At 51.5% G+C, this 24109-nt stretch overlaps 1 protein-coding gene across 6 annotated transcripts in view; it reads left to right on the top strand.

Moving 5' to 3' along the window:
• Piezo2 (piezo type mechanosensitive ion channel component 2) overlaps positions 1–24109 on the top strand; it is a 365623-nt gene that overhangs the window by 316083 nt on the left and 25431 nt on the right. For 4 of the 6 annotated variants that reach the window (XM_047526788.1, XM_047526787.1, XM_047526792.1 and 1 more), the window contains 7 exons: positions 3703–3817; positions 8458–8517; positions 12101–12267; positions 13165–13331; positions 18444–18611; positions 20794–21225; positions 21792–22050. In XM_047526788.1, coding sequence (XP_047382744.1) covers positions 3703–3817; positions 8458–8517; positions 12101–12267; positions 13165–13331; positions 18444–18611; positions 20794–21225; positions 21792–22050 — 1368 coding nt within the window. The remainder of the gene's footprint in view (positions 1–3702; positions 3818–8457; positions 8518–12100; positions 12268–13164; positions 13332–18443; positions 18612–20793; positions 21226–21791; positions 22051–24109) is intronic. The other 2 variants (XM_047526790.1, XM_047526793.1) reach the window with 1 other exon arrangement.

The following is a 24109-nucleotide window of genomic DNA, read 5'->3' as shown; positions in this document are numbered from 1 at the left end:
AGTTTGCGTCAGCCATTTTAGCCTTGCCACAGTCTGTCATTAAACTTCCCAAAACTATTCTTCAGTATTTAATCAGAGCTGCAAAGGTATTTCCTGTTTTACTGACGTGTAGTGTGTGACTCTCTGCTCCGTAGAACTTTAGACAAACATCACCTGTGTCTGCATTTTCTCTATTCTATAGATCGTACAATGAAGGAATTACATACATGTAACGTACTAGCACTACTTTTCCACAAAGAATGCTTAGAAGCCAGATTTCTTGTTTGATTTCTGATTTTTACGCTGACACAGAGACTATCGAAAAATAGAAAGGGAAAATGCAGACACGCGTCCGCCTGTGCTCCTCGGGTTTCTGCGTAAGTCGCATCTCATCCTTGAAGGGTCACATTGCATGCGTCCATTACAGTGAGCCAAGCCTGTGATTATGTTTCTCAGAAAGCTGGTAAAATTCTGCACAAGTTGATAAGAGACTCCTTTGCCTCCATTGCCTCTTCGGCCTCCTTTCCGTCTCCGTCATCCTGGGTGGAGTCTGGTGGTCCCTGGCTCCTCCCCGTGGGGTCTGTAACCGTGCTTCAGGCACGCTGTTAAACACGTGAGCACACAGAAGTCTCCCAGCCGCTTGTGCCGCAGCCACGTCACTACTGGAAACCATCACTAGCAAATGACAGTGCAGGTATTTTCCAGAACATTCTCTCTCCCAAACTCAGTCAAGGACAGGCCCTAAACCTTTGGTCTAAATGCTCCTCGAGAGTGAAGCGTGTGGTTGGGATAGTAACCTCAACCCGTGCATCTCCAGTTTTACCTGGGATCTTATTTACATGCAGCTTCTGACTAGGCAGGTCCCGCAGTCTCTCGGCTGCCCAGTGGCACTGTCCCCTGCTCCACCTGAGGGGCAGGGTCCAGCCCTCCAAGCCCCTTCCCTTCTGAAAGTGCCGGCCAGCTGAGTTTTCCTTCAGTAACCCCTGTACTGCTTCCCTATGGCTTTTCTCTTCTCTGGTAGGACTGTAACAAGTCTCCCCATTCTCGTTTTAAAATGCATTTAAATGAAAGATTTATAATGTGGTATCTCCTGTCTTATTTTTAAAAACTCACCTTCTGATGGGCATGGCCGCACACATCTGCCATCCCAGTGAGTCAGGAGGCTGAGGCAGGAGGATCACAGGTTCAAAGCCAGCCTCAGCAACTTATCAAGGCCCTAAGCAACTTAGTGAGGCCCTGTCTCTAAATAAAAAAAACAAAAAGGGCAGGATGTGGCCCACTAGTAGAGCACCCCTGAGTTCAATCGGACTGGTATCAAAAATGAATAATCATCTTCTTACAGACAGCGCAGAGAAGGAACTGGGTAACCCTGAATTAGAGCACAGATACGAGAATCTGTTTCCGTGAAGGAAATCCACTTCGACAAAGCTCTTTCCGTTTTAAAGAATACATACATTTTTGCATAATAAAAGTTAAGTGGAAAGAATCATATTTCCCCCAATATAGATAAAATTTACGATAAAGTCATTTGAAATAAAATCTGTGCTAAAGTCAGGGACGCACAGCGGCCTTTTGGTGAGCCTGAGGGTCTTTGACGGGCATTTCCACGGAATTTTCCACAGATGATCCGTGCTGTTAGTGCCCGATTCCCACACAGACCAGCCAGCTGGTAACAGACAGTGGGAGCCACAAAGAAGGACCAGGGAGAGCCTCCCACCCCTTCACTCTTCTGTGGAGAGGGGTTGGAATGCGTCTTCTCTCAGCTTTTCTGAACCAGTCAGACAGGGCAAAACTGACGTGGCTGGAACTGTGGAATGTTTGTGTTTCAGAACATGAGTGTTCAGATGACTTATCTGGGCCAGGTGCTGTGGCGCACACCTGTGATCCCAGCGGACTCGGGAGGCTGAGGCAAAAGGATCACAAATCAAAGCCAGTCTCAGCAACTTAGCAAGACCTCCCCTCAAAATAAAAAAAAATAAAAGGGCCAGGGATGCCGCTCAGTGGTAGAGGACCCCTGGACTTAATCCCCAATACAAAAATATAAAAATACATACAGACACACACACACACAGGGTTTGCGAAATCTGAGTCCTCAGCTCAGTGTGTATCCTCCATCTCAGTCACTGCGGGCCCCAGTGAGGCCCCAGCCAGAGCCCCTGTCTCAGGGCCGGGAAGGCCCTGCCCTTCTCCAGATGCCAGGCTGGCCTTGGCCCCCTCCCCCTCCCTCCCCACCAGCTCTGTTCTTCAGAGGAAAAGGATTCCCCCAGCTGTGGTCCTGCCGCGCTAACAAATCCTACTTACCTTTGTATTTTCTTTTGAGGATTTTTTGATTATCTAAAAAAATATTGTGACAACGCTTTTTCTCTGAAGGAAATGTCACTATCCATTGCTCTTACACCTGAAAATTGAGTCGGCAGAGTCTGTTCAAAACAACCCGTGTGGTGCTGAGGCAGATTTGCTTCTCGTGGTACTAAACCTGAGAGCGGCCTTGGGAGAATTCTTGGTCCACACGCTCAGTGAACATCCCCATAAACCCCTTTACCTGGTCCTTCAAATTCCATTTAATCTTCTCATCTTCATAAAGATATTTTGACAAAAATTAGGAAATATTTTCTACCCCCTGGGTTTCTTACCCAGAAATGCTTTAGATTCTGCATCTGTGTTCCTTGCCCAACTTGGACTTCTATCTGCGAGGCAGAAGGAAGCGTTCTTTCTGATAACTGATGGCCCTTTCCTTGCCACGTGGAAAGGCCGAATCCCTCTTAATTTTCTCCTGACAACACAATACCAGTAATTTATTTATGCTGTGTTTTTCAAAGATTCCAGAAACCTGAAAATAACTTAGGATGAAATGAATAAATCTGGGTTCCCAAGCGTTCCCACGAAGCGTGCTTGACGTTATCGTCACCGTAGGAAACCCAGCTTCCCTGAGGCCCGGGCGCGTCTCTGCTGCATGAGGAGCATGGTGCCTGGCTTCCTGGTTGCTAGAGGGCTGAGTTCCTGGGTCAGGGTTTCTTTTCGTTTCTTCTGCATGATTCTGGAGACTCAGTGGGAGGCTGTTCAAAATCGCTCTTTCCTGATTACCGGTTGTGGTATGTTCGTGCCACTGTTTTCAGCTCTCGAGTGCAAATGAGAAAAGACACCAAAAGCACCACAGTTTTCTTCCTTGCTGTTCTGGAATAACTGCTTAACCTTGCTGTCACATGATTTTTTTCCTCTAAAAATACTGATCAATCTGCAAAGCCCTCTCTCAAGTTGCTGGCAAGGCTGCCATGCACAGGGAGGGTCCGGAATGGGCAAGACCATTTCCCCAAAGTAAGGTGGTAGAGAAGCACTTGGTTTTGAACCAGAAGTTTCTGGGTGCTGGCAGAATCACTTAGTGAGGCTTCCACTCGCTCCTACTATGTGTAGTGGAAGGACTCAGCAATGTAGTGTCACAAATGGCTGTGGTGCTGGGGGCTCGGGACAAGCGATGGTTTGTATATACCCCAAGTCTGTCTCATGATCCTCTGTGACACCAACTGAAATATGTGTTCATAACTTCCGTTTTCCTGTTACATCTCAAGAGGATGAAATAACACCCCCAGCTTATGGAGGGCGGGAGGGAGGTGTTTTAGAAGACACAGTGCATATCTCCTCAAGTTAGGAAGCTCCACGTAGGTCCCTTTTCTTTCATTTCAAATTACTAAAAGGCCAGGAAATAATTGAATTTTCTCCCTTCAGTTTGTCTATCAAGCCTGGATTACTGACCCTAAAACAGCACTCCGCCAGAGGCGGAAGGAGAAGAAAAAGTCCGCGAGAGAAGAGCAGAAGCGGAGGCGCAAAGGCTCTGGGGAGGGTGAGTGTGGGGACGGCAGTCAGGACCAGTGCTGGGCCGCCCAGGCAGACTGCCTGCAGGGGCATGGGAGCTCCAGGGGACCCTCACTTGTCCCTCAGCGCTCACAGCTGAGCACACGAATGGACTAGGAGAAATACCAAATCCTGGAAGGTGGGGAGGGGAGACAGGAGCCAAGTCAACCGGGAGAAAAGGGAAGGAAATGAACTGAGTTCAGGTGATACTGAGTAACAGGAAAGGAATAAAAGACAAGGCCCCCCGAGTTAAGTTAGAAGCTGCTCTTGGGAAAAGTCCAGAAGAAAGATCTAAACTTCAGCAATTTGATTCAGAAAAGAAAGGTTGGGGAGATATATTTAAACAATACTCAGGAATATACAAAAAATAGACAACATATTCTCTAATGCACAAATAAAAATATTGAAAAAATAAAGTTAGGAAAAAGAAAAAGGACATATTGCCAACATTCGGTTCAACATTATGCCAAGACATGGACACATTTCCAAGGAGAAAAACACAACCGAGCACCAAACCAGGTTGAAGGGCAAGCTGCACACTCGGGATCCTATTTTCATCATATGTGAACGTAAATGGACACACACACACACACACACACACACACCGAAGATTAGTGTTCTGGGTATGATAGTAATGCATAAAAAGCAATAAAAGGAGAGTTCAACCCAATAAATGAAAAATAATTCACAGACCAGAAAACAAAAATGCCCAATGGGTGCCAAGTCTCACTAGCAATATGTGAAATACAAACTAAATATTTTGACACACTGGCTCTTTGAATTATTTTTACCTGTTGGATTGGCAAGAGCCAGGACATGTCCCTTCTGGGGAACTGGTGGGAAGGAAGGTACTTGCACGGGCCTTGAGTGGTGCTGTAAAGGGGCACATCCACCCAGAAGGGCCGCATGTCAGCAGCTATTAAAACTTCAAGGTCCGTGTTGCACGACAGCTCAGCACCCCCGTGGGTGGGTGGCTTAGAGGAAGGAGTGGATGTACGTGTGCAGAGTCACGTCGGAGAACACCCCCCATCGAACATTGGGGTTTAGAACAAAAGTCCAGAAACATCTTAATCATCCATATTCAGAAAAAAATAGAGTGAATTTGTGTCAACAGAGGATGTCACACTGTTCAGGTATTTTAAAGTGGCAAGGGTGGCTTTGAAGTGGTATGGAGAGCGACCCCAACTTACTATAAAGTGCTCAGCGACTCTGCACAACTGCGTGCACATGGTGAAACCATTCTCAAAGCGGGAAACCAAGGTCCAAAGTTGCATCTTAATGGATGCCTGTACTGTAATGGTGTCCAAAGGCAAGTGGAAGATTAGGAAGGACACTCGGCACCTTAGTGACAGTGCTTACTTCTGAGAGAGTGGAGCCTCGGTGGTGCCGTCAAGATGAGCTGTTTTGTTCTGATTATTTAGAAAGAAAATGTATCCACAGATTCCTTGTGAAGTCAAAAAGTAAAAAGAAAACAATTTCTAAAGTAACTTTAGTTGCAAAACCTCCCTTCCTTTTGACCTTCCTTCCCCCACCCCCATAGTCCTGGCAACCTTAGTGTTATTTTACTTAGTTTCAAAAGACAAAAGCGATACACACTCTGGGTAACAGGCGGCAAGGAGGCAGAGGCCTCGGTCTGCCCGGGTGCAGAAGCGGCAAACCCTAACCCCTGGCCCGGCTTGCCCGCCTTTGTTATGGGCAGAAGTCTCCTTTACGGGTTTTCAAGACTGACTTGAGGCTCCACAAGTACCTCCTGTACTGTCATTAACGGCATGTCTAGAACCTTCTCCAGTTAAGTATCTATGAAGCTCTGTCGTTCCTAGTGGCCGCTGCAGAGTCCATAGCGCAGACATGAGGTATTCAATCATGCCACCCTTAACGCACACGGGGCCGCATCCAGACGTTTGCCTGGTGCACGGTGCTGTAGCAGATGTCCTTGCGGAACTCTGACACACCGGCACAGGTGTGAGCCAAGGCGGAACGCGAGCTTTCCGCGCCCGAGGAGTCGGTCCTCAGAAGCGGGTTACTGGGCTGAGGGACGTGGCGCTTCATCGTCCCGAGGTTTCCCAGGAGGGCTCAGTGACCGGATCCCTGAGTCCTGGGCAGGGGCGTCCTCCCCCTGGCTTCAGTCCACGGGTGTCTCTGCTCTTCCTGTCTTGTCTTTCGGAGGAGTGAAGATGGCCTCCATTTCATCCGACTTTGGGTGATTCCTGACCGAGGGGCTGCGCGCTTTCTATCTCGGGTGTTCTAGAACTTGGGAGTCTGAGCTTGAGCACTCGGCTCTTCCGCGTGGCTCTTGGGACGTTGGCTCTTTCCTCTTGGCAGGTGTTCCCTTGCTAGGCACTCTGTCCTTTCTCAGGTGTCACACCTGTTCTGCCTGCTCGCTGCTCACACTCTGACTTGGTGTGTGGTATGCGGTAGCGGAACGATTTTTAATTTTTCGATGTCCTGTGTGTCTATATTTCTCATCATAATTTTAAGGACCTCGTGTGCTTGTTATTCACCTGAAACTTAAGCACGTTTTCCTGTATTTCCTACTTCGTTTTTTTTTACATCTGAAATTTTTAGCGATTCCATGAAATAGAAATCTTTTCTAAATTTTCACATGAATACGAAACTGTGTTATCCCTACTCATAAAGTGGTTCTTTCTATTGGAGTTAAATTCCACTCTGGTGGGCACTGAGCTCCACTTGTCCCCAGGTGTGACTCGGGCCGGTTCTGCTCCACTCTCCTGTTGAGGCTGGGCCACAAGCTCCTAGTCCAGCAGCTGTGGAGTCGGCTCTGAGATTTAGCCAGGCCAGCTGCCATCACTACCCCTTTTAAACTATGTTTGCTAGTCTCGAACACTTGGTTGTCCAACACTGTGGCCAGTTCCACGAAGGTGTCCCCTGGTCACCTTGGCGTTGGCTCAGCACTGCATGTTGTAAAGGTGATTCCCAGGCAGGCGCTCTGCTACTTACCTACAAACCGAAGACAGCAACGGTGTACTCACACTGGCTCTGGAAAGAATCCACACCCGCTCCCCAAAGGAAGATCCACTTGGTACCTTCTTGGACCAAGGTGACATTTCCTCAGTTCCCTCTGGACAGATGAAGCACACAGTGTGTCTGAAGGGGCAGGTGCTGTTCAGTGCTCAGCATAGCGGCTGTGGGCTCCTTACCACAGCCCAGGGGCCTTCAGTTAGCCCTGCCTTGCAGATGAGCAGGTGAGGTCCCAGAGAGGGAAGCAACATGCCTGAGGTCACACAGCCATTCAGGAAGTAGCAGGTCTAGAATCCATACCAGACTCCTGGGCTCTAGCGCCCCTTGTCTTAACCAACCCAAAGAAAAATACAGGAAAAAGAATCCAGTGACCCAGGAACTACAAAGCTGCACTAAAAACCTAAGCTAGGCAAAACAGTGTGGACCCCATGGAGACGGGAGTGCCTGTGTTCCAGCGGATCAGAGGTGCTGGGGTGTACGGAATGGGATTCCAGCCAAAGGCACCACGGTCCTATCTGAAGGCTCCAGAGCAGGTTGGCTTTGCTGGCCAAGCAGAAAGTGAAACCACTATAGAAAATAAGATGTCTGACCAGACAGCAAGTTTGAAAAGGCTAACTGAAGTCAGATCAGCTTTTCAAACCTGCTGTCTCAGGGCTACCAGATAAGGCACAAGACGCCCAGTTAAATCTGAATTTTCTAATTAAGGAACAAATAATGTTTAGCTTACGTACAGTTTGCACAAATTTTATGAACTATGCCTACATTAAAAGTTTTTCTTCTTCATCTCAAATTTGAACTTAACTGAGTGTCCTGTACTTTTATTTGCTAGATCTGACAATCTTAACCTTAAATTATAGGATAAGAAACAAATTGAAACCCTGTGGTGTCTTATTCAGATATAGCAAGCCAAAATGGGTTAACGTCATCCCAAAGAACTAAAAATTAAAATTTCATAGTATACATCTGGAGTTGGCAGACTTTTTCTGAAAAGGGCAGGTAGTAAATATCTTAAGTCTGGACGTCTGTGGTGTCCGTTGCCACTCGACTGTGCCCATGGGGTGAAAGGGGCCGTAGGAAATTCGCAGCGGGCTTAGCTCTGTCCACAGACATTTGGATTTAGCATGATCTTTACGTGCACAAAATACCACTCTTATACAGACCTTTTAAACTATTAAAAAATACAAAGACCAGGCACAACCCGTAAGCTATCTAATAACAGCCAGCCAGCCAGACTTGACCAGGACGTATAATTCCAATTCTTTGGTGAAGAAAATCTGAACCCTGGAGCATCAAAGTGAGACAAACCAGACTCAGAAAGTCAAGGGCTGTGCGTTTCCTCTCTGGGTGGAGGGGATGCTGAAGACAAAAGGGAGACGTGAGCGTGGCCGTGAGGGCGGCAGGGGAGGGTGGAAGGGAGCCACAGGTTGCTTGTGTCGGGCTGTCACTGGAAGCCCGCTGTCATGTGCAGTCATGATGCACAGCAAGAAAGTGTCTTGACAACCTGAACACTGAATTTGCATGTTTCCCAGGAGCTCTTAAAGTAGGCAGGGCGCCCTGCGCTGCATCATAAACTTCCCGTTAACCTAGAGGAGTAGCTTTGGCATTTCGTTACCGGAAGGACCTAACTCATCTTCCTGGAACACTTGGCAGGTGCGGTGGAGTGGGAAGACAGAGAGGATGAACCGGTCAAGAAGAAGTCCGATGGACCAGGTGAGGGGACCAGAGACGGGTTTGAAAGTGAGAGCTGCCCAGCATTTGCCCAGCGGAAGACTCCGGGAAGCCCTGAACAGCTCTGTCTCGGGAGCTTGCTAAACAACCAGCATCCCTCTTAACTCACCTCCACTGAAACTGCAGGGACTCCAGAAGCACCCTGGCTTGGTGCTGCTGGGGGAAATGCTGGATTAGTGTCTGTTTGAAAAGCCCAAGGAGAGGGGGCTTTAGTGAGCAAAGCCCAACATCCCCAGAAGCCATCAAAGAGTGGCAGAAAAAGTACTGGCAATTAATCTTTCTTTTTTTTTTTTTTTGCATAACCTTTTCAGTCTATATTCTACTCAGTGTCTAGTAATTGTGCATATTTATGGGGTGCAGGGTGACGTTTAGCTACATGTAGACCTTGTGTGGCGATGAAATCAGGGTGGTCAACGTATCTGCAAACATGGGTCATCATTGCTTTGGTTGGGAACATTCACAATTCTTTAGTTGCTTTGAAATGTAGTGTCAGTTACTGTTTGAAAAAGCACTGAAGGAAGGAACTAAGCGGCAGGCGAGAAGACGCGGGGTGGGAAGCGGGCTCAAAGCTGGAGTCCACCGCCCCGCAGGACCAAGGGACAGGTCCCGTGTGCAGACTTCAGGCCCAGTCCAGGCCCCGCTTGGGTTGCACCAAGCACGAGATCTGGAGAGGGTCTCTCCAAGTAGGATGAGAAGCAACCTCCCAAATCAGCCTCCACCCCGCACAGCATCTCGGCGTGACTGACAGGCTCTGATACTCCGCCTCAGTCAAGGCTGCCATCTGCTGGCACCAAGTGAGCCTTGGGCAGGCGTCCTAACACCTCTGCTGTCCCCACCCACACCTCCTTTTCCAGATAACTGGACGGGCAGCCTGAAGCTGAATAGTCTGTTTCCCTAAAAGCTTCATATGCTGATAGCAGCTGACCCGTTAGATACCCACCTGGTGTCCAGCCCCTTTTCCAAGACCTGCAGCCATATCCACTGATTCAACCCCCTCAAAAACTCTCCTTCCATTTAACAGATAAGGAAACTGAGGCACAGGAGATGCACTAACTTCCCCAGGTCCTACCCCCACACAGAGTTAGGGCTTAACTACAAGGAGTCCGGATCCAGAGTCTGTTCTGACTCTCTGCCCTCCTGCCTCTGTGGTTGACTCCGGGTCGGAGACGGCTGGTAGTGTGGTTCATGTTGGCACTGCAGCCGTTCACCTCCGACAGCAGGTCCACTGCAGAGAACAGCGAGCAACGGGGTTTTGTCTGTGGCCAGGACAAAAGAGAAGTCACAAAACATACGGAGCTGCTCTCTTGTGGCACATCGACCTCCAGGGGCCACTTCCCCCTCGAGTCGACACTGAGGGCCATAGAGTCTGCCTCCGTGGCCACTGTCCCCTTGCTGCGCGTCTGTGCTCAGAGAGCAGGGCCTCTCCTCCTGTGTCAGACTGTGGCGTGGGACACGGCTGCACTGAGGTTCAGGTGGAGCCGAGATGGCAGGAGACACCTTGCAGGCACCGAGGGACGTCAGGCTTCGCTGGCTGCTGCCCCGGGGCTGGCCGAGCCGGGCAGCTCAGGATCGTCTCACCAGGTCTGGCTTCCGTCTCCTTTGCCAGGCCTCCAGCTTTCTTCCCCAGTTCCTGCCGGAGCTCCAGAGCCCCATAATGTGGCTGGATAAGGCCCCTGGCTCTTCCTTGTCCCTGCCTCGCCCACCTGGACCCTGTCCAGTGGCCAGGAAGTTCACGCTACGCTCCCTGAGGTGCTTCCTTTTGAAGAGAGCCAGTCTTTGCCTGAGAGTTCTGCTTCCCTCCCAGGCCACCTGCCTCAGAAATAGCTGTCCTTGTCATCACAGAGCCAACTGTGATTCACACCATGGCCTTTGGAGCAGAGCCGGCTAGTGGAGAGCAGTCACTTGTGGCCGGGTCTGACCACACTGGGTCAGGGCCCAGCCAGCCACACCTGGGCTCCTTCCCCAACTGAGGAGCCCTGGCAGAGCTGAGGGAGCAGGGCAGGCAGCCACATGGTGCTGGCCGTGGTCACTTTGCTTGTCCTGGGATGTAGGTTCGCGGAGCACGCGACGCTCTTTCCAGGTACCTGCACATGGTGAAGTAGTGACTGTGCTCCAGCAAAACTGACCTCCCGCCCCTCCCTTGGCGACTTCGTGCATGTGGCCAGGGCAGCTCAAGTCTGCCCTTACAGAGCTCAGTGCGGATGGAGCGCGTCTGTCCAGATTCTGCACACAGTCGGTACCTTGAGGGGCCCCATGGGGTGCCCCAGGCCTCGCACAGTCACTGACCCCAGAGCCAGGGACTTCCCACGTGGCCGCAGGTCCACACATTCCTCCTGGGCTTTAGCCGCCCTCCCAAGACCTCCCCACGCCTGCTCACCTGGGTCCACGCTCCCCTCCTGAGTTCCGAGTCCAGAGGGATCCTTCACACTGGCCTTTCTGCATCTGGCTCACTTCATGTAAGTGACGTCCCCAGCGTTCACCCACGCACGTTGTCACAAATGACAGGCATTCCCTCTTCTAAGGCTGATGGATATGCCAAAGGCGAGGTCACCACTGTGTGACCTCAGCCTGTCATGACACCAGGGAGCTCAGGCTGGTGTCCCCAGCTGAGGGCTGGGGAGCCGCACCTGTGGCATTGTCCCCGCTGTGAGCTCCCAGGGGACAGCCATCCAGCACCGCCCCCCCCCTCCCCCGTCATGGCCACCGCCAAGGACAAGGACCCGAGCATGTGGGCGCCTCGGGGCTCCTGCTGATGGGACATGAGTGACAGGACAGGCAGCTCAGTGTGAGTGGATGAGGGAAGTCGGTCACCCGCGCAGACAGGCGCCGTCCGCACTGAGCTCTTTAAAGACGGCAGGGCGGGTGCAGAGCGGAGAGTGGAGTTCACAGCGGCACTGTGAAGAGCAGAGCGTGGACGCCCGCTTGCTCAGCCGGGCGGACCCGCAGTGCTGCCCCTGAGCGCCCGTCTCTGAAGGCAGGCTGCTCTAGTGAGCCTGTCGCGGTCGGCCCGCGTCTGCAGGTTCCTCCTCTCACACACGCAGCCGCCGGCAGCTCACAAAGGCTCCGGGAGCAATTGCATCCACACTGTCTGTGCGCCCGCATTTTCTTTGTCCTGACTTCCTGAAAGCACGGCATGACCACTGCTTACCTGGGATTGGCATTGCGTCAAACACCGTGCCACCTGGGTGACTCAGCACGCGGGAGGCTTGTGTGGGTCCTGCCAACACTGTGCCCCAAACGCTGGCAGTCTGTTACCCGTAGGGTCCTAGAACAGTCCCCTTGCATATCAAGGGACAACTAACGCTGGACCCCTTTTGACTGACATTTTGGTCAAACATTGCAAACTCCACCCTCCTTTGACCTGGGTTCGGCCGCTACATGGGAAGGCACCACGGTGGTCTCCTGACCGTGGGCCTCCTCCGCGTCACACTGAAGATCAGGTGCCCGCTGCTCACCAGGGCGCAGGGCAGGCACCAGGTCTGCTCTGGTTAAACCCCTGCACCACAGGGCAGCACGGTCGCCCCGGCATCCTGTCCTTTGCAATCTTGTGTGTTTCCTCCTCCAGATAATATCATCAAGAGGATATTCAACATCCTGAAATTCACCTGGGTGCTGTTCCTGGCAACCGTGGACAGCTTCACCACGTGGCTGAACTCCATCTCGCGGGAGCACATCGACATATCCACTGTCCTGAGGATCGAGAGGTGCATGCTGACCAGAGAGATCAAGAAGGTACCGTGCGGGCGCAGTCCCTTTCTTCTTCCCACAGCTGAAGGACGTTTAAGGTCAGCACATCGCCCCATCCAAAGTGCTGGGGACCAGAAGTGTTTCCGATGCCCGGTGTACGTCGGTATATACACGATGGCGCGCCTTGCGGGCAGGGGCCCACGTCTCCCACACACGCCCGAAGCTCATTTCCTGCCAGATCTTTGTGAGTGGACCCACATTTCAGTTGCAACAGCACTGAGATCGGGTGTGATTCTCCACCTGTGGCAACACCCTGCCCTCAGGGTTTCTGATTTTTGAGCGTTTCAGATTTCAGCCTAGTGAAGCTCAATCTGTATCTGAAACTCTAAGTAAGAGAAGGCAGAAGCCTTCCTTTCCACGCAGTCCTTACATAAATCCTTGCTTTTCTGTATATTTACATCTACTCCACGCTCAGGAGTAAGTAGTCAAACACCACGCACCTTCAAACAGGGCTGGTCTGTTTTTTCTGTATCTTTCCCTCACCATAGTTTACAGGCCTGTAGACTTTGCTGTGTCCTATGAAGAATTATAGTTTTAATCTGGGAAGTTTCATCTGATATGTCTAGAAAAATTAGCATATGTGCAGAGAAACAGAGTATGCAGTAGTCACGTACATATGTGTAGACCCTTCTTAACAGTCCATTTCTGGGACAGTTACTAAGAGCGAAGCTGTGTACATTTTGCAGGGATTGCTTGTTTAGAATTCCTAGTACCGCTGAGTGACGTGAATGACCCCACAGGAGCTGCTGTCAACCCCACCCTGCCTAGATCACCTTAGTCCTGATTCCAGTTGGCCTGCGGGCTCAGAGTCTATGCTGAGAAACGGCAGGCAGGGCACAGGCAGAGATTCCGCGAGAACTGAGGCCTGTCCCTTGTCTGCAGGGCAACGTCCCGACGCGGGAGAGCATCCACATGTACTATCAGAACCACATCATGAACCTGTCCAGAGAGTCGGGACTGGACACGCTGGACGAGCAGCCCGGAGCCGCCCCGGGGGCCCAGACAGCCCACAGGATGGATAGCTTAGATTCCCATGACAGTATCTCCAGGTATTTCACTTTCTGAACAGTGCATTTGCCTTTGACCCATGTGATGAGGTGGACGTCATCAAATATGAGGAATGAATGAATGAATGAGGTGGAAGCTAATCAAACGCTTGGATGGCGTCCCAGGCCCTGCAGGTACTCTCCATCCATAGAGCAATGTCAGAGGAACTGTCCTCACCTGACCAAGCCAGATAAAAGCAGGTATCAATCATAAGGGATAAGAAACACTTATGTAGTTTGCAGGCACATGTAGAGATTTCCAAGCCAGGGGCAAATAAAATCAGCCCTTCCCGATCCCCAAATTACCATTTGCACCAAGGACTGAATCTCCGCTGCCTTTCAAAATGACCATTCCACAGAGTCTTCCATACTAGGGTTTTCTACCTTCTCTTGCTCTCTTTGATATTTTCCTTTCAGAATTGTTACCTTAGGGCTTAGGATGAAAGTTCTAGGAACTATTCTGGTAGCTTCCGGCCTCTCTGAGTGTTGGGTGTGCTTGCACTGTTCCACAGCAGGACTGCAGGTGACCCGTGCCAACGGTGGCTGTGCATTGTGCGTCCACCCTGGGCCAGCACTGGGCACTGCACATGGGTGGCCTCATCTTACCAGATCCTACAAGATGCAGGCTGTTGCCATCCCTGTTTTACATAGTTCAGTTCAGGGCCAGCTGAGAAACCCGCTCAGTACATAACTGGAGGTGGAAGAGGAAGCAGACCCAGGATCCGAGCCCTGTGGCTCAGCTCGGAGCCCAGGCTCTCAGCCACAGTGGTGTGCTCTCCTTCTCTCTGCATTCCTAGCCTCTTCCAGAAGCCCCCCAGGACTCTACCCTGGTGTTGTGGGTTGCTGCTGAGCAATGTGTCAAGCTGGCTTCTGAGTCCCAGCAAAGTCTCTGTCCTAGGAGAAAACACATCATTGCCTGGGTGATTCTCGGGCCAAGAGAGTCCACCTTGTAGTTATCTCCTAGGTCAAGAATCGTACCACTGAGGACGTGTGTGTATTAATAATTACACTTACTATAAAGCACCTCTTCTAGGCCGGACGCTGGGCTCAGATCTGGGACACACCCATAAAGAAAGGGATCGAGCCTGAGACCAGGCCACAGCCTCCTGAACTGCTGGTCTGGAGCACCAGGGAGGCTGCCCTTGACCTGCTGGTGTCTAGCTCTGGCCACTCTGTACCTGTGGCAGGGCCTGAAGGCAGGAGAAGCCCTGGTCCTTCACAAACACTGACCGAGTTTCCAGACAAGTAGGGGCAGGAAGGGAGACAGGTTGATAAATACCAAACTCGAAATGGAACCCAGAAATTAAAATTGCAATCTAAGTGGGGAGAGGTGGTTAAACTTTTTTTTTTTTTTTTTAACCTTGAAGTGCTGTTTTTAACTGTGGCTAATTTGCTGTTTCCAAGCCTTTAATCAGGCCTGGTCTTCTGCCACTCAATAATTACCCACTGATGCAGATGGTATGTATTGGAATGGAAAGCTACTCAGTATATATATATGTGTGTGTATTAGTTAAAACTCAAGCTTTGAATAGTATTATGCTGAAATCTCATTTTGATTTTTAAAACTATATCTCCATGCATATATTGATTTAAATGTAACATTTGTACAGATAAAACTGCGTGAATATATCCCTTCCTATTCTCTCAAAATAGATACTGATTCTATTGAAGTCTTTCAGGGATAACAAATGAGATTATATTTTTCCTTTAATTTGGGAATAAATTTGCTTCTTTACATGTTTCAAAGTCACAGATACCTCAGCCATGACATGTTTTTGTGAGACCAGGGAACAAGAAGGATAGAGACCTCTCAGGGTTCCTAGGTCAAGCTGTTTCCTATGGAGATTCTGTCTAGGATGTGTTTAATTCCTAGGATAAAATAATTATTAGAGAAATGTGTCCAGCAATAAAACGCCTTTTGGTTCTCATTCTTCCCGAGCGGATGCACATTTCTGAACCCATTAGTGCTGCCCAAAGTTACAAAGAGAGAACTTGGTGAGGTGCCCTGTCGTTGGCCAGCATGGGCACTGTGTCCTGTGCCTCCTTGAGAGCACCCTACAATTGAGCAGTTCCAAGGGGACTTTCGTCTTTTCTGACAGGCTTTGTTAAGACCAAAGTCGTGATTTGGTAGTTTATTGTTATTTTTTTGCAAACCAAAATAACTGTTCTATTTGGAAGCTGCCAACCTTCGTTTGTTCTTGTTGCAAGAAGTCTCTCTACATCTTTAGATCAACGTCATTAGATGGAATTGTTCTCTCTTCCATTCATCTTAGACCAAAATTTAATGTCTCTTTCACCCCATTCTCCTGTGCTCTCCTGTGCTCTGGTTTATCTCCTGGCAGTCTTCCTTGAGAGAGAAGCCGGGCTGGGTGCGTGTGCTGAGGCCGGGGCTTGACCCCGCCTGGAAGCAGCCGTAATCACGCCGACAGGTGCAGGTGTCACCAGGTGTCACTGGGTGGGGAGGCATGACCCGTCCCTGTGAGCTGTCCACTGGCCGTGCTCCTTCCTGGTCATAGCACCCAATGATGGTGAACCAGGGCTCTCCGAGTTCCCAAGCCCACCCCTTTTAGAAAACCTACTCATGACCAAACACGTTTTCAAATAATCAGGGTAATTGTGAAAGGAATCCTGAGGGTCTCTAGACGTGCTTTTTCCAAATGATCTTCCATTCATTCATTCATTCGTTCATTATTTCTCAGCATTGACAAACGCTCACAGCCTTCAGCTTCGGACAGTGCCTCTCTGCACATGGGGAATGTGGACTGGGATTGATACTGTATTTGAAAAAAATGAAAACTTTATTTTCACATTTTGAATTCCAAAACAAAAAATTTCAGACCGCTGTGATTAACTTAACTGAAAGGCGCGTCCATCTGGAATTACTTCTTCCCGCTTAGTGAAGAAGGTGACTGTGCATGCAGTTATATAATCTGATTATTAGATCTTTGCATCGTTTCTTCAAGAAAACATGTGTCCCCTGGTGTGACTCACAGTGTTCTCTTCTGTCCTTTTATTCCTCGGCCTCCCCCGCACCCCCCCCCGGCCTAGTTCTATAAGACGGAGACTATTTCCACCTGCACCTCTAGGTTCAGCCCCTGAAAGGAAACACGTGGAGTAGCTTTCCGTGTCCATTTTCACGGCATTAACCGCGACTAGCAGCTTGAACCTCTTTTGGAACTCCGTGAGCCACGTGAATCTGCTGGTGTTCCAGAAGGGGAAAATTCCCCCAAATACAGATTTTTTTCCATAAGATTTTAAGGGTTTCATAGACTTTCTGAATCTCATTCAAGGGCCTGGATGGAGAATAACTGCTTCACAGTCAAACTCTGAATCAAAGGAATCAGAAAGAACATCACAAAGCTAACTGAAAATGAATTTTCCATAAATAATCACATGTGATTCCTAGGCTAATGATTTTTAACTGCATAACATATGCAATAATATGTCCAATTAAGTAAATATTATAAATCAAAAAACTTAGGAGGAAAAAGAAAGTCCAAGTTAAAATCAAATCAAGTAGCTGCCTTTAAATCTGACCTAAGATCACAAATAAAAATCTATCCACATGATCAAAAACTGTGAATCAGGGCTGGGGTTGTGGCTCAGTGGTGGCACTTGCCTAGCATGTGTGAGGCACCGTGTACAATTCTCAGCACTGCGTATAAATAAATAAATTAAATAAAGGTTCATCAAAAACTAAAAAAAAAAAATTATTTTTAATTGTGAGACAGGAGATATTTAAATTACTGATTGCTTTGTAGCAAACAGTGTCAAAATATTTCCCAAGTTATGACATGGTTGATCAATACTGAATCTGCTAGAAAACCAGAACTGTCCCCATTAGTTTTTAATGTATTTTGACTCTGATCTTCAGCCTACAGAAAGGGAAGGAGAGCAAGGGCGTTTCTGCGCATGGGTAGCCTTGCCCTTCCGTAAGGTCTGGGCCACACTCCCAGTGTCGGCTTCAACAGCCTAAGCCTCCAAGCAATGAACTGTCCCCCGGCAGTGTGACCCTGCAGCCGTCAAGGCTCCTGCTCTGACGTCCTGTCTCCAGTTTTCACTGTGAGCACATAGTAGGTGCATCAGCGTGGAGCTTTGTGCTGGAGTCTGCATTTCCTTTGCCAGAGCCTCACGGCTTTCTTCCAATCCAGATGTAAAACCACAAGCTTGACTCTGAACAGCTGACTTCTAAAACCCAGTGTCACCCCCTTGCTGGAACTAAAGCGTGACCTTAAATTGCCACAGGTCACATCAACCGCATTCTGACAAGGTTCCCAGAGGTAAAGTGGGGGCTATCACCTGGAACCCACCAGGGAGCTCACTGTGGCCCTGCAGGGGGCCCGCCCCACCCTGCCCCCTGCTGTCCCACTGAGTACCAGGGCGAGGACATAGCCAGGGCTATCCCCAGGGACATCCCCGAGGCCCCCCACCATCCGGGATAAACTAGGCACAACAATTCAGTGGTTAACAGACAAAGTGACCCTGGCCTGCTGGACCGCCTCTGTTGTTCTTTGTAGCATTTGATTTTCCTTTTTGATGTTGGTTGATATCCAGGTGCATATCAGGCCAGCATCTCCTACACCGCAGCATTTAGTTTGGCTGAACTGAATGTCACTCAGAAAGCAGGGTGGAAAATTCAGTTGGCTGTGTCACTCCTGAGCTTCTCTCTCCCGTTTTGGAGGCTGCACCTCAGAAACAATTAAAATCCTCTATGCAAATTGTATGAGCAGTTCTTTCTGCTCCTGCAATTGGGTTGCTCGACACTCTCAAAGAACTCAGGAGCACAGTTCCAAACGAAACACATTCTCTTCGACTGTAAGAACAACTCCATTGCAAAGTTTTAATCATGTAAATTCTGCTCTTTGAAAGATCTGCTGGGGCTTTGTTCCTTTCCCTGTCCCATCAGAGAGTGCCCTCTGAGAGCTCCTCGCCGCCAGCGTGTCTGTAAACTTGGGTCTTCTTGTGTCTCGTGTCCTGCCAGGCAGGCCCCCCGTCCTCGGTGGTGCTGGCGTCCTGCGTGGCCACTGCATGGCAGCGCGTCGGTCGCTGATGCGTGTGCGGCGGATGTACCGCTGCGTGTTAACTCTGTGTTTCTGTGACTGTTTGCGCTGCTAGCTGCTACACTGAAGCAACCATGCTGTTCTCAAGGCAGTCCACCCTTGATGATTTAGATGGACCAGACGCTGTTCCTAAAACGAGCGAGCGCGCTCGGCCTAGGCTCCGTAAAATGCTCAGCATGGACATGTCCTCCTCGTCAGCTGACAGTGGCAGCCTAGCATCCAGGTGCTCACCTCTGCATGCTCCCTCCCCCGTGCGTGGCCCCAGAACCTGGACGCACCTGTCTTTCTGTCAAGAACTTGCATGCCTCACGGAAGCATGACCGCCGCCCTTCAGAGACATCCTGGTTCCCAGGACAGCTTTCCATGAAGCTCCCTGCTCCTTAGTTCTTGTCTGTTAGCAATTTCTTGAAATTCCTAGTTGCTGACATCGACCTCCATTTTTCAAGCCCTTCACTCTTCCCATTTTCAAAGACATTATCATGTTCCCTACATTTGATTTAGAGCTTTCATAGGCAACCCTCGCAGAGTGGAAAGAAAACATTTTCTCATGATTTTACAAAAAAAAAAAAAAAAATACGGTAGGAAAAAAATCTTTAAAATCTGGGATCGATGGTCATTTTAAGTTGATACAGAATAAATCTGTTTTATTTGCATAACTAACACAGAAGTCAGAATACATCTTACCAGTTATTGGCTTTGGGACAGAATGTGATCATGCAGTAGGATGTATCACCTTTGAAGATGACAATTTGTTTTGTTTGGAAACAATCACTCCTGGCCTGTTTCCTCACTGAGTCCTACCAAGAAACAGTGATCGCTGAGGGCTGAAATCCTCTGCACGCAATCCACACCTCCTTTGAGGCCGTAAGTGGTCTGCAGGGGGTCGGCCGCAGTCTGTTCATCCTGACAGGAACACACCCTGATTCAAAGTGGGTGCCACTCGGGCAGCTCACGGGGCGAATCGGAGGGCGTCACCTGCTACAGTGGGCGGGGCCGGTGCTGCCGCAGCGCCTCCCACAGGGACGTCCTCTGCAGACAAGCTCAGAGGGCATTCCTCCCCTCTGAGTCCTGGAGTGCCCTCGGCCCTCAGGCCGGGGCGTGGTCCCAGACACTGCCTCCACTGGAGGTGAGACCTGATGGAGCTGGCTCCAATGATCGGAGGGCTCCCTGGGGTGAGGGGTCAAGTCCATGGCCTTCCTAGGAGGCTGTAACTGATTGAGGTAAGTCTTAGCAAAAGTCCTGTTGGGAGCGAGAGTCCAGGACCCTTCTACCTGATGAGGTCATTTAGAGCCAGGGCACTGGGGATATTCAAGCTGATCGGGCACTAGGGTTCTTTGGTCACAGCATGCCAGGAAGGGCTCGGCCGAGGTTCCTTCGCCACCCATGGACATGTCTACATGCGTGGTCCATGCATCTGAGATCCCAGTGTCTAAGGAAGCTGCCCGCCCCAGCATGGCCTGCAGCCACGCTGCCTCTGGGAGTAGCAAGGGGCACATCCCCCGGCTCTGGCAGCTGCTCGTGTTGGGACAGGCAGCCTTGAGAGGACACCTCCTGCTTCAGGGCCGGCCTGCTCTCCTTCCCCCTAACCTCCCTGCACAGACCGACAGGGGAAGGTAGAAGAAGGGGCGCAGAGGGAGAGGATCCGGGAGGAAAGCGCAGGCAGCAAGCCTAGGGGCTGCTAAGATAGAGCAGCTTCTGGAAAAGAACAGCGGAGGAGGAAGCGGCAGAAGAGGGAGGCAGAGCTGCTGGAGAGCAGGAGCTCACCCGGCCAGCAGGCGGCTTGGGGAGCACTCTGGGAGAAGACCCAGAGCTCAGAGAGCAAGGCCAGTGGGCTGCGTCTGGTGGCAGTGCAGTCTACACACCCCCCAGGGAAAAGGCAGAGGCTAGGGAGGCGAGGAGGAAATGCTGGTGTTACAGAAGGCGACCTTTCTAGTTCAGCCACGCTCCCTCCTGGACTGGGTGGGTCCCTCGAGTAGAACACACCCGGTCCAAACCCACCCAAAGCTGGCATGGCTTCTCCTTCCCACTCTTCTTTAAAAAACGCTCCCGCGGTAGGTGCTGCGCTGTCCTGGTTTGGAAACTGCGCACTGGACTCGGGGCTCTGATTCTCATGCTGTAGCAGCACCCGGTAGGAGGTGGGTCTTGCTCCTCCAGGGCCGTGACATGCTCTGCTTCTGAGGTGCGCGCCCACTGTCCTCCTTGGCATCCAGAGACCACTGTCGCCTTTCTTCAGATCAGGAGCCAGGGTCCCGGGCAGTCCAGCAGGGGACGGAGGGAAGTGGGGTCTGAGCTGTCTCACGTGCCTCCGCGCTTCCGCTTGGGTTCTGAGTGCCTTGAGCATGTGGGAGGAGCCTGAGGAGGGCGGGTGCTCAGACAGGGCCCCGCGCCCGTCCCTGTCTCGACAGCGAGCCCACGCAGTGCACCATGCTGTACTCGCGCCAGGGGACCACGGAAACCATCGAGGAGGTGGAGGCTGAGGCGGAGGAGGAGGTCGTGGGCCCTGTGCCTGAGCTCCAGCTGCAGCTTGGGGACCGCCAGGAGGAGGAAGAGGAAGAGGATGAGGAAGAGGAGGAGGAGGAGGAGGAGGAGGAGGAGGCCAGCCTCACTCCCGAGGAGGAGCTGCCTCAGTTCTCCACCGATGAGGGCGATGTGGAGGCCCCGCCCTCCTACAGCAAAGCCGTGAGCTTCGAGCACCTGTCCTTTGGCTCGCAGGGCGACTCTGGGGGCAAGAACCACATGGTGGTCAGCCCCGATGACAGCCGCACCGACAAGCTGGAGTCCAGCATCCTGCCGCCCCTGACGCACGAGCTGACGGCCAGCGAGCTACTGCTGAACAAGTAAGGGTGCCGCCCAGCGTGGCCAGCCCATGCGGCTGGGTGTTGGGAGCGAGCATGCGCAGAGGAGGCCCCGACGCACGGGTTCCTGCGCCTAGCTCTCCACAGCCCCTCCCAGGGCCTCCGTGCCCACGTTCACCCCCACAGGAAAAGCCCTGACCCACGTCCAGGGTGCTCTGAGACCCAGGACTTCTGAGCACTGGCATGATGCAGAAGGGGATGATTTCATACCATGAAACCTTGTTTCATGCAGGGAAAATATTAAGATATTGCGTCGGGTTACCTTCAGGCTATGTGGATCAGACATAAATGAAACATGAGGAAGTTCACATTGAGAATTGGGGCCCAACCCCAGGAGCTCTCGTTTTATATGTAGATATTCCAAAATCTGAACTCAAAGTCCAAGACGCTTTCATTCCCGAGCATTTTAAACACAGGATGCTCAAACTGTGTTAGGTCATCTCCAAACAAAACATGGGACCCGGGCAGCAGGATGGGACCGTCCCGGGCAGTGAAGCCGAGCACCTGGGGAGCTGGAGGCAGGAGTCTGAGCGGGGCCCCTTCCACAGGATGTTCCACGACGAGGAGCTGGAGGAGTCGGAGAAGTTCTACGTGGGCCAGCCCCGGTTCCTGCTGCTCTTCTATGCCCTGTACAACACCCTGGTGGCCCGCTCGGAGATGGTGTGCTACTTCGTGGTCATCCTCAACCACATGGTGTCCGCCTCCATGATCACGCTCCTGCTGCCCATCCTCATCTTCCTCTGGGCCATGCTGTCTGTGCCTAGGCCCAGCCGACGGTTCTGGATGATGGCCATCGTCTACACCGAGGTAGGTGGTGTGACCCCCTCAGGGTCACAGCAGTGCTCGCCACGGGCACCGAGCGCACGCAGGCTTGCACGACGTTCCACTGCTCACACGGGTGGGTGCTCAGATCCCTCCACCTCACAGCCAGGACACGGCGGGGCCACGTCTGCCCGGCGAGAGGGCCTGGTTCCAGACCTGTGGCATTGACCACTGAGACGGCAACAGTCTTCTGCAGAACCAAGCAGGGTGCCCACTGCGGCTGGTGCCCAGGGGCACTGACCTGCCCTGGGCAGTGAGGCAGGGTGGCTTGGTGCAGCGTGTGCAGTGCCCAGTCTTGAGCTCCACACCCCAGGCCACTGAGCACACGGGAACCTGAAGGGCCGAGGGTGAGTGGCCAGCATGCTCTCTCACGTGAGGGAGGAGCTAGAAGTCGCCTGCCAGTCCTGCGGTCTCATTCCCATCCTGCCCCGTTAAATTGGCCTCGGGGGAGTCGGAGGGAACACCTCAGACTGCCTCGCTCCCACGTTTTGTGTTCTTAGGCCTGTGGAGAAGGTTGGTTTTCCTCCCTGATTCTCACTTCCAACAGCCCTGTAACTGCTTCTTAAAGTACAGGCAGAGCTTGGATGTTTGTAGGTTAACAAGTAATTCAGCCATCAAATTAAAACAGGGTCATATAGTAAAATGTCTGTTTTTGTCAGCTTTTCCTCGCTGTGGCCCAAAACTGGCAAGAACAATTTAGAGGAGGAAAAGTTTATTTTGAGCTCATTGTTTCAGAGGTTCAGCTCATGGTTGGCTGACTCCTTAGCTCTGGGCCTGAGCTGAGGCAGAACAGGGTGGAAGGAGAAAAGCATCTCCGGACATGAGAGAGGAGGAAGAGAGAACTCTGCTCACAGGGGACCCAAAATATAAACCCCGAAGGCACACCCCAGAGACCCCTCCTCCAGCCACACCCCACCTGCCTACAGTCACCACCCAGTTGACCCATCGGGAGGCTAAGCCACAGCTCTGGTAATCCATCATTTCACCTCCAGCATCTTGCATTGTCTCACACGTGAACCATAACGACGTCTCACAGGTACTCACAGTGTGGATAGCGTGAGTCCTGTTTCCATAAGAACGTAAAGGCAGATGCACCCGAGACTCTGACTGACCCATGCACCACGGCCTTGCTGAAGTCACCCACCCTGACTCGTGCCTCTCAGGGAGGGCTCACCCCACACTGCCCACCGTGTGGGCGTTTATCAGACCCCGGTCCCACCCAGGAGGGGCAGTTCTGCTCTCTTTGTCCCCTTTCTGCCGGGTTGAGGAGAGGAGCGAGTGGGAAGTGAAGCTAATGCTGGTCCACTTCACAGTCAAACCCAGTGCTCAGCCCTGAGCCCCTTGCTAGGCACCCTGGTCCACTCCATTGTCTGAACCCAGTGCCCAGCACTGAGCCCCGTGCTAGGCACCCTGGTCCACTCCACAGTCCGAACAGTGCCCAGCACTGAGCCCCGTGCTAGGGACACAGACTCGCAGAAGGAAATGGTCACTTCTGCTCTTCAGTGACTGACACACTAACTGGCCTGCAGAGATAAGGACAGTGACAATCACACACCAAAGCTGCACATGTCAAGCAAAATACGCCCGGCTCAGAAAGGCTTTGGTGTGCATTAGTAAAAACCACGTTCTGAGGCCTAGAGATCAACCAGCACCTCACGTGCAGACGCAGGTGCTTCTATTTGACTCCTTCCTAGACACCGTATTTTAACAGCCGAATAGTTCTATAAATACCTAACTCAGCATGAGAGCCGCGGTCCCTCCATGGCCTGCTGCCTCCAGGATGGAGTGAGATATCGCTCCCGCTGGAGTGCAGAGGCCACGAGGCTGACCTGCTTACGGCTCCAAGTGACCATGTGTGTACCCACCACCAAAACCATATGGAGATGTTTTCCTCTATGGCTGTCCCCGGAAGGACTGGCACCCGCTCCCTCCTCCTCTGCCTGTCCCTGGAAGGACTGGCACCCGCTCCCTCCTCCTCTGCCTGTCCCTGGAAGGACTGGCACCCGCTCCCTCCTCCTCTGTCCCTGTCCCTGGAAGGACTGGC

Source organism: Sciurus carolinensis, chromosome 15, assembly GCF_902686445.1.
Source record: "Sciurus carolinensis chromosome 15, mSciCar1.2, whole genome shotgun sequence".
NCBI lineage: Eukaryota > Metazoa > Chordata > Mammalia > Rodentia > Sciuridae > Sciurus > Sciurus carolinensis.
This window is presented reverse-complemented; position numbering and strand designations above follow the sequence as displayed.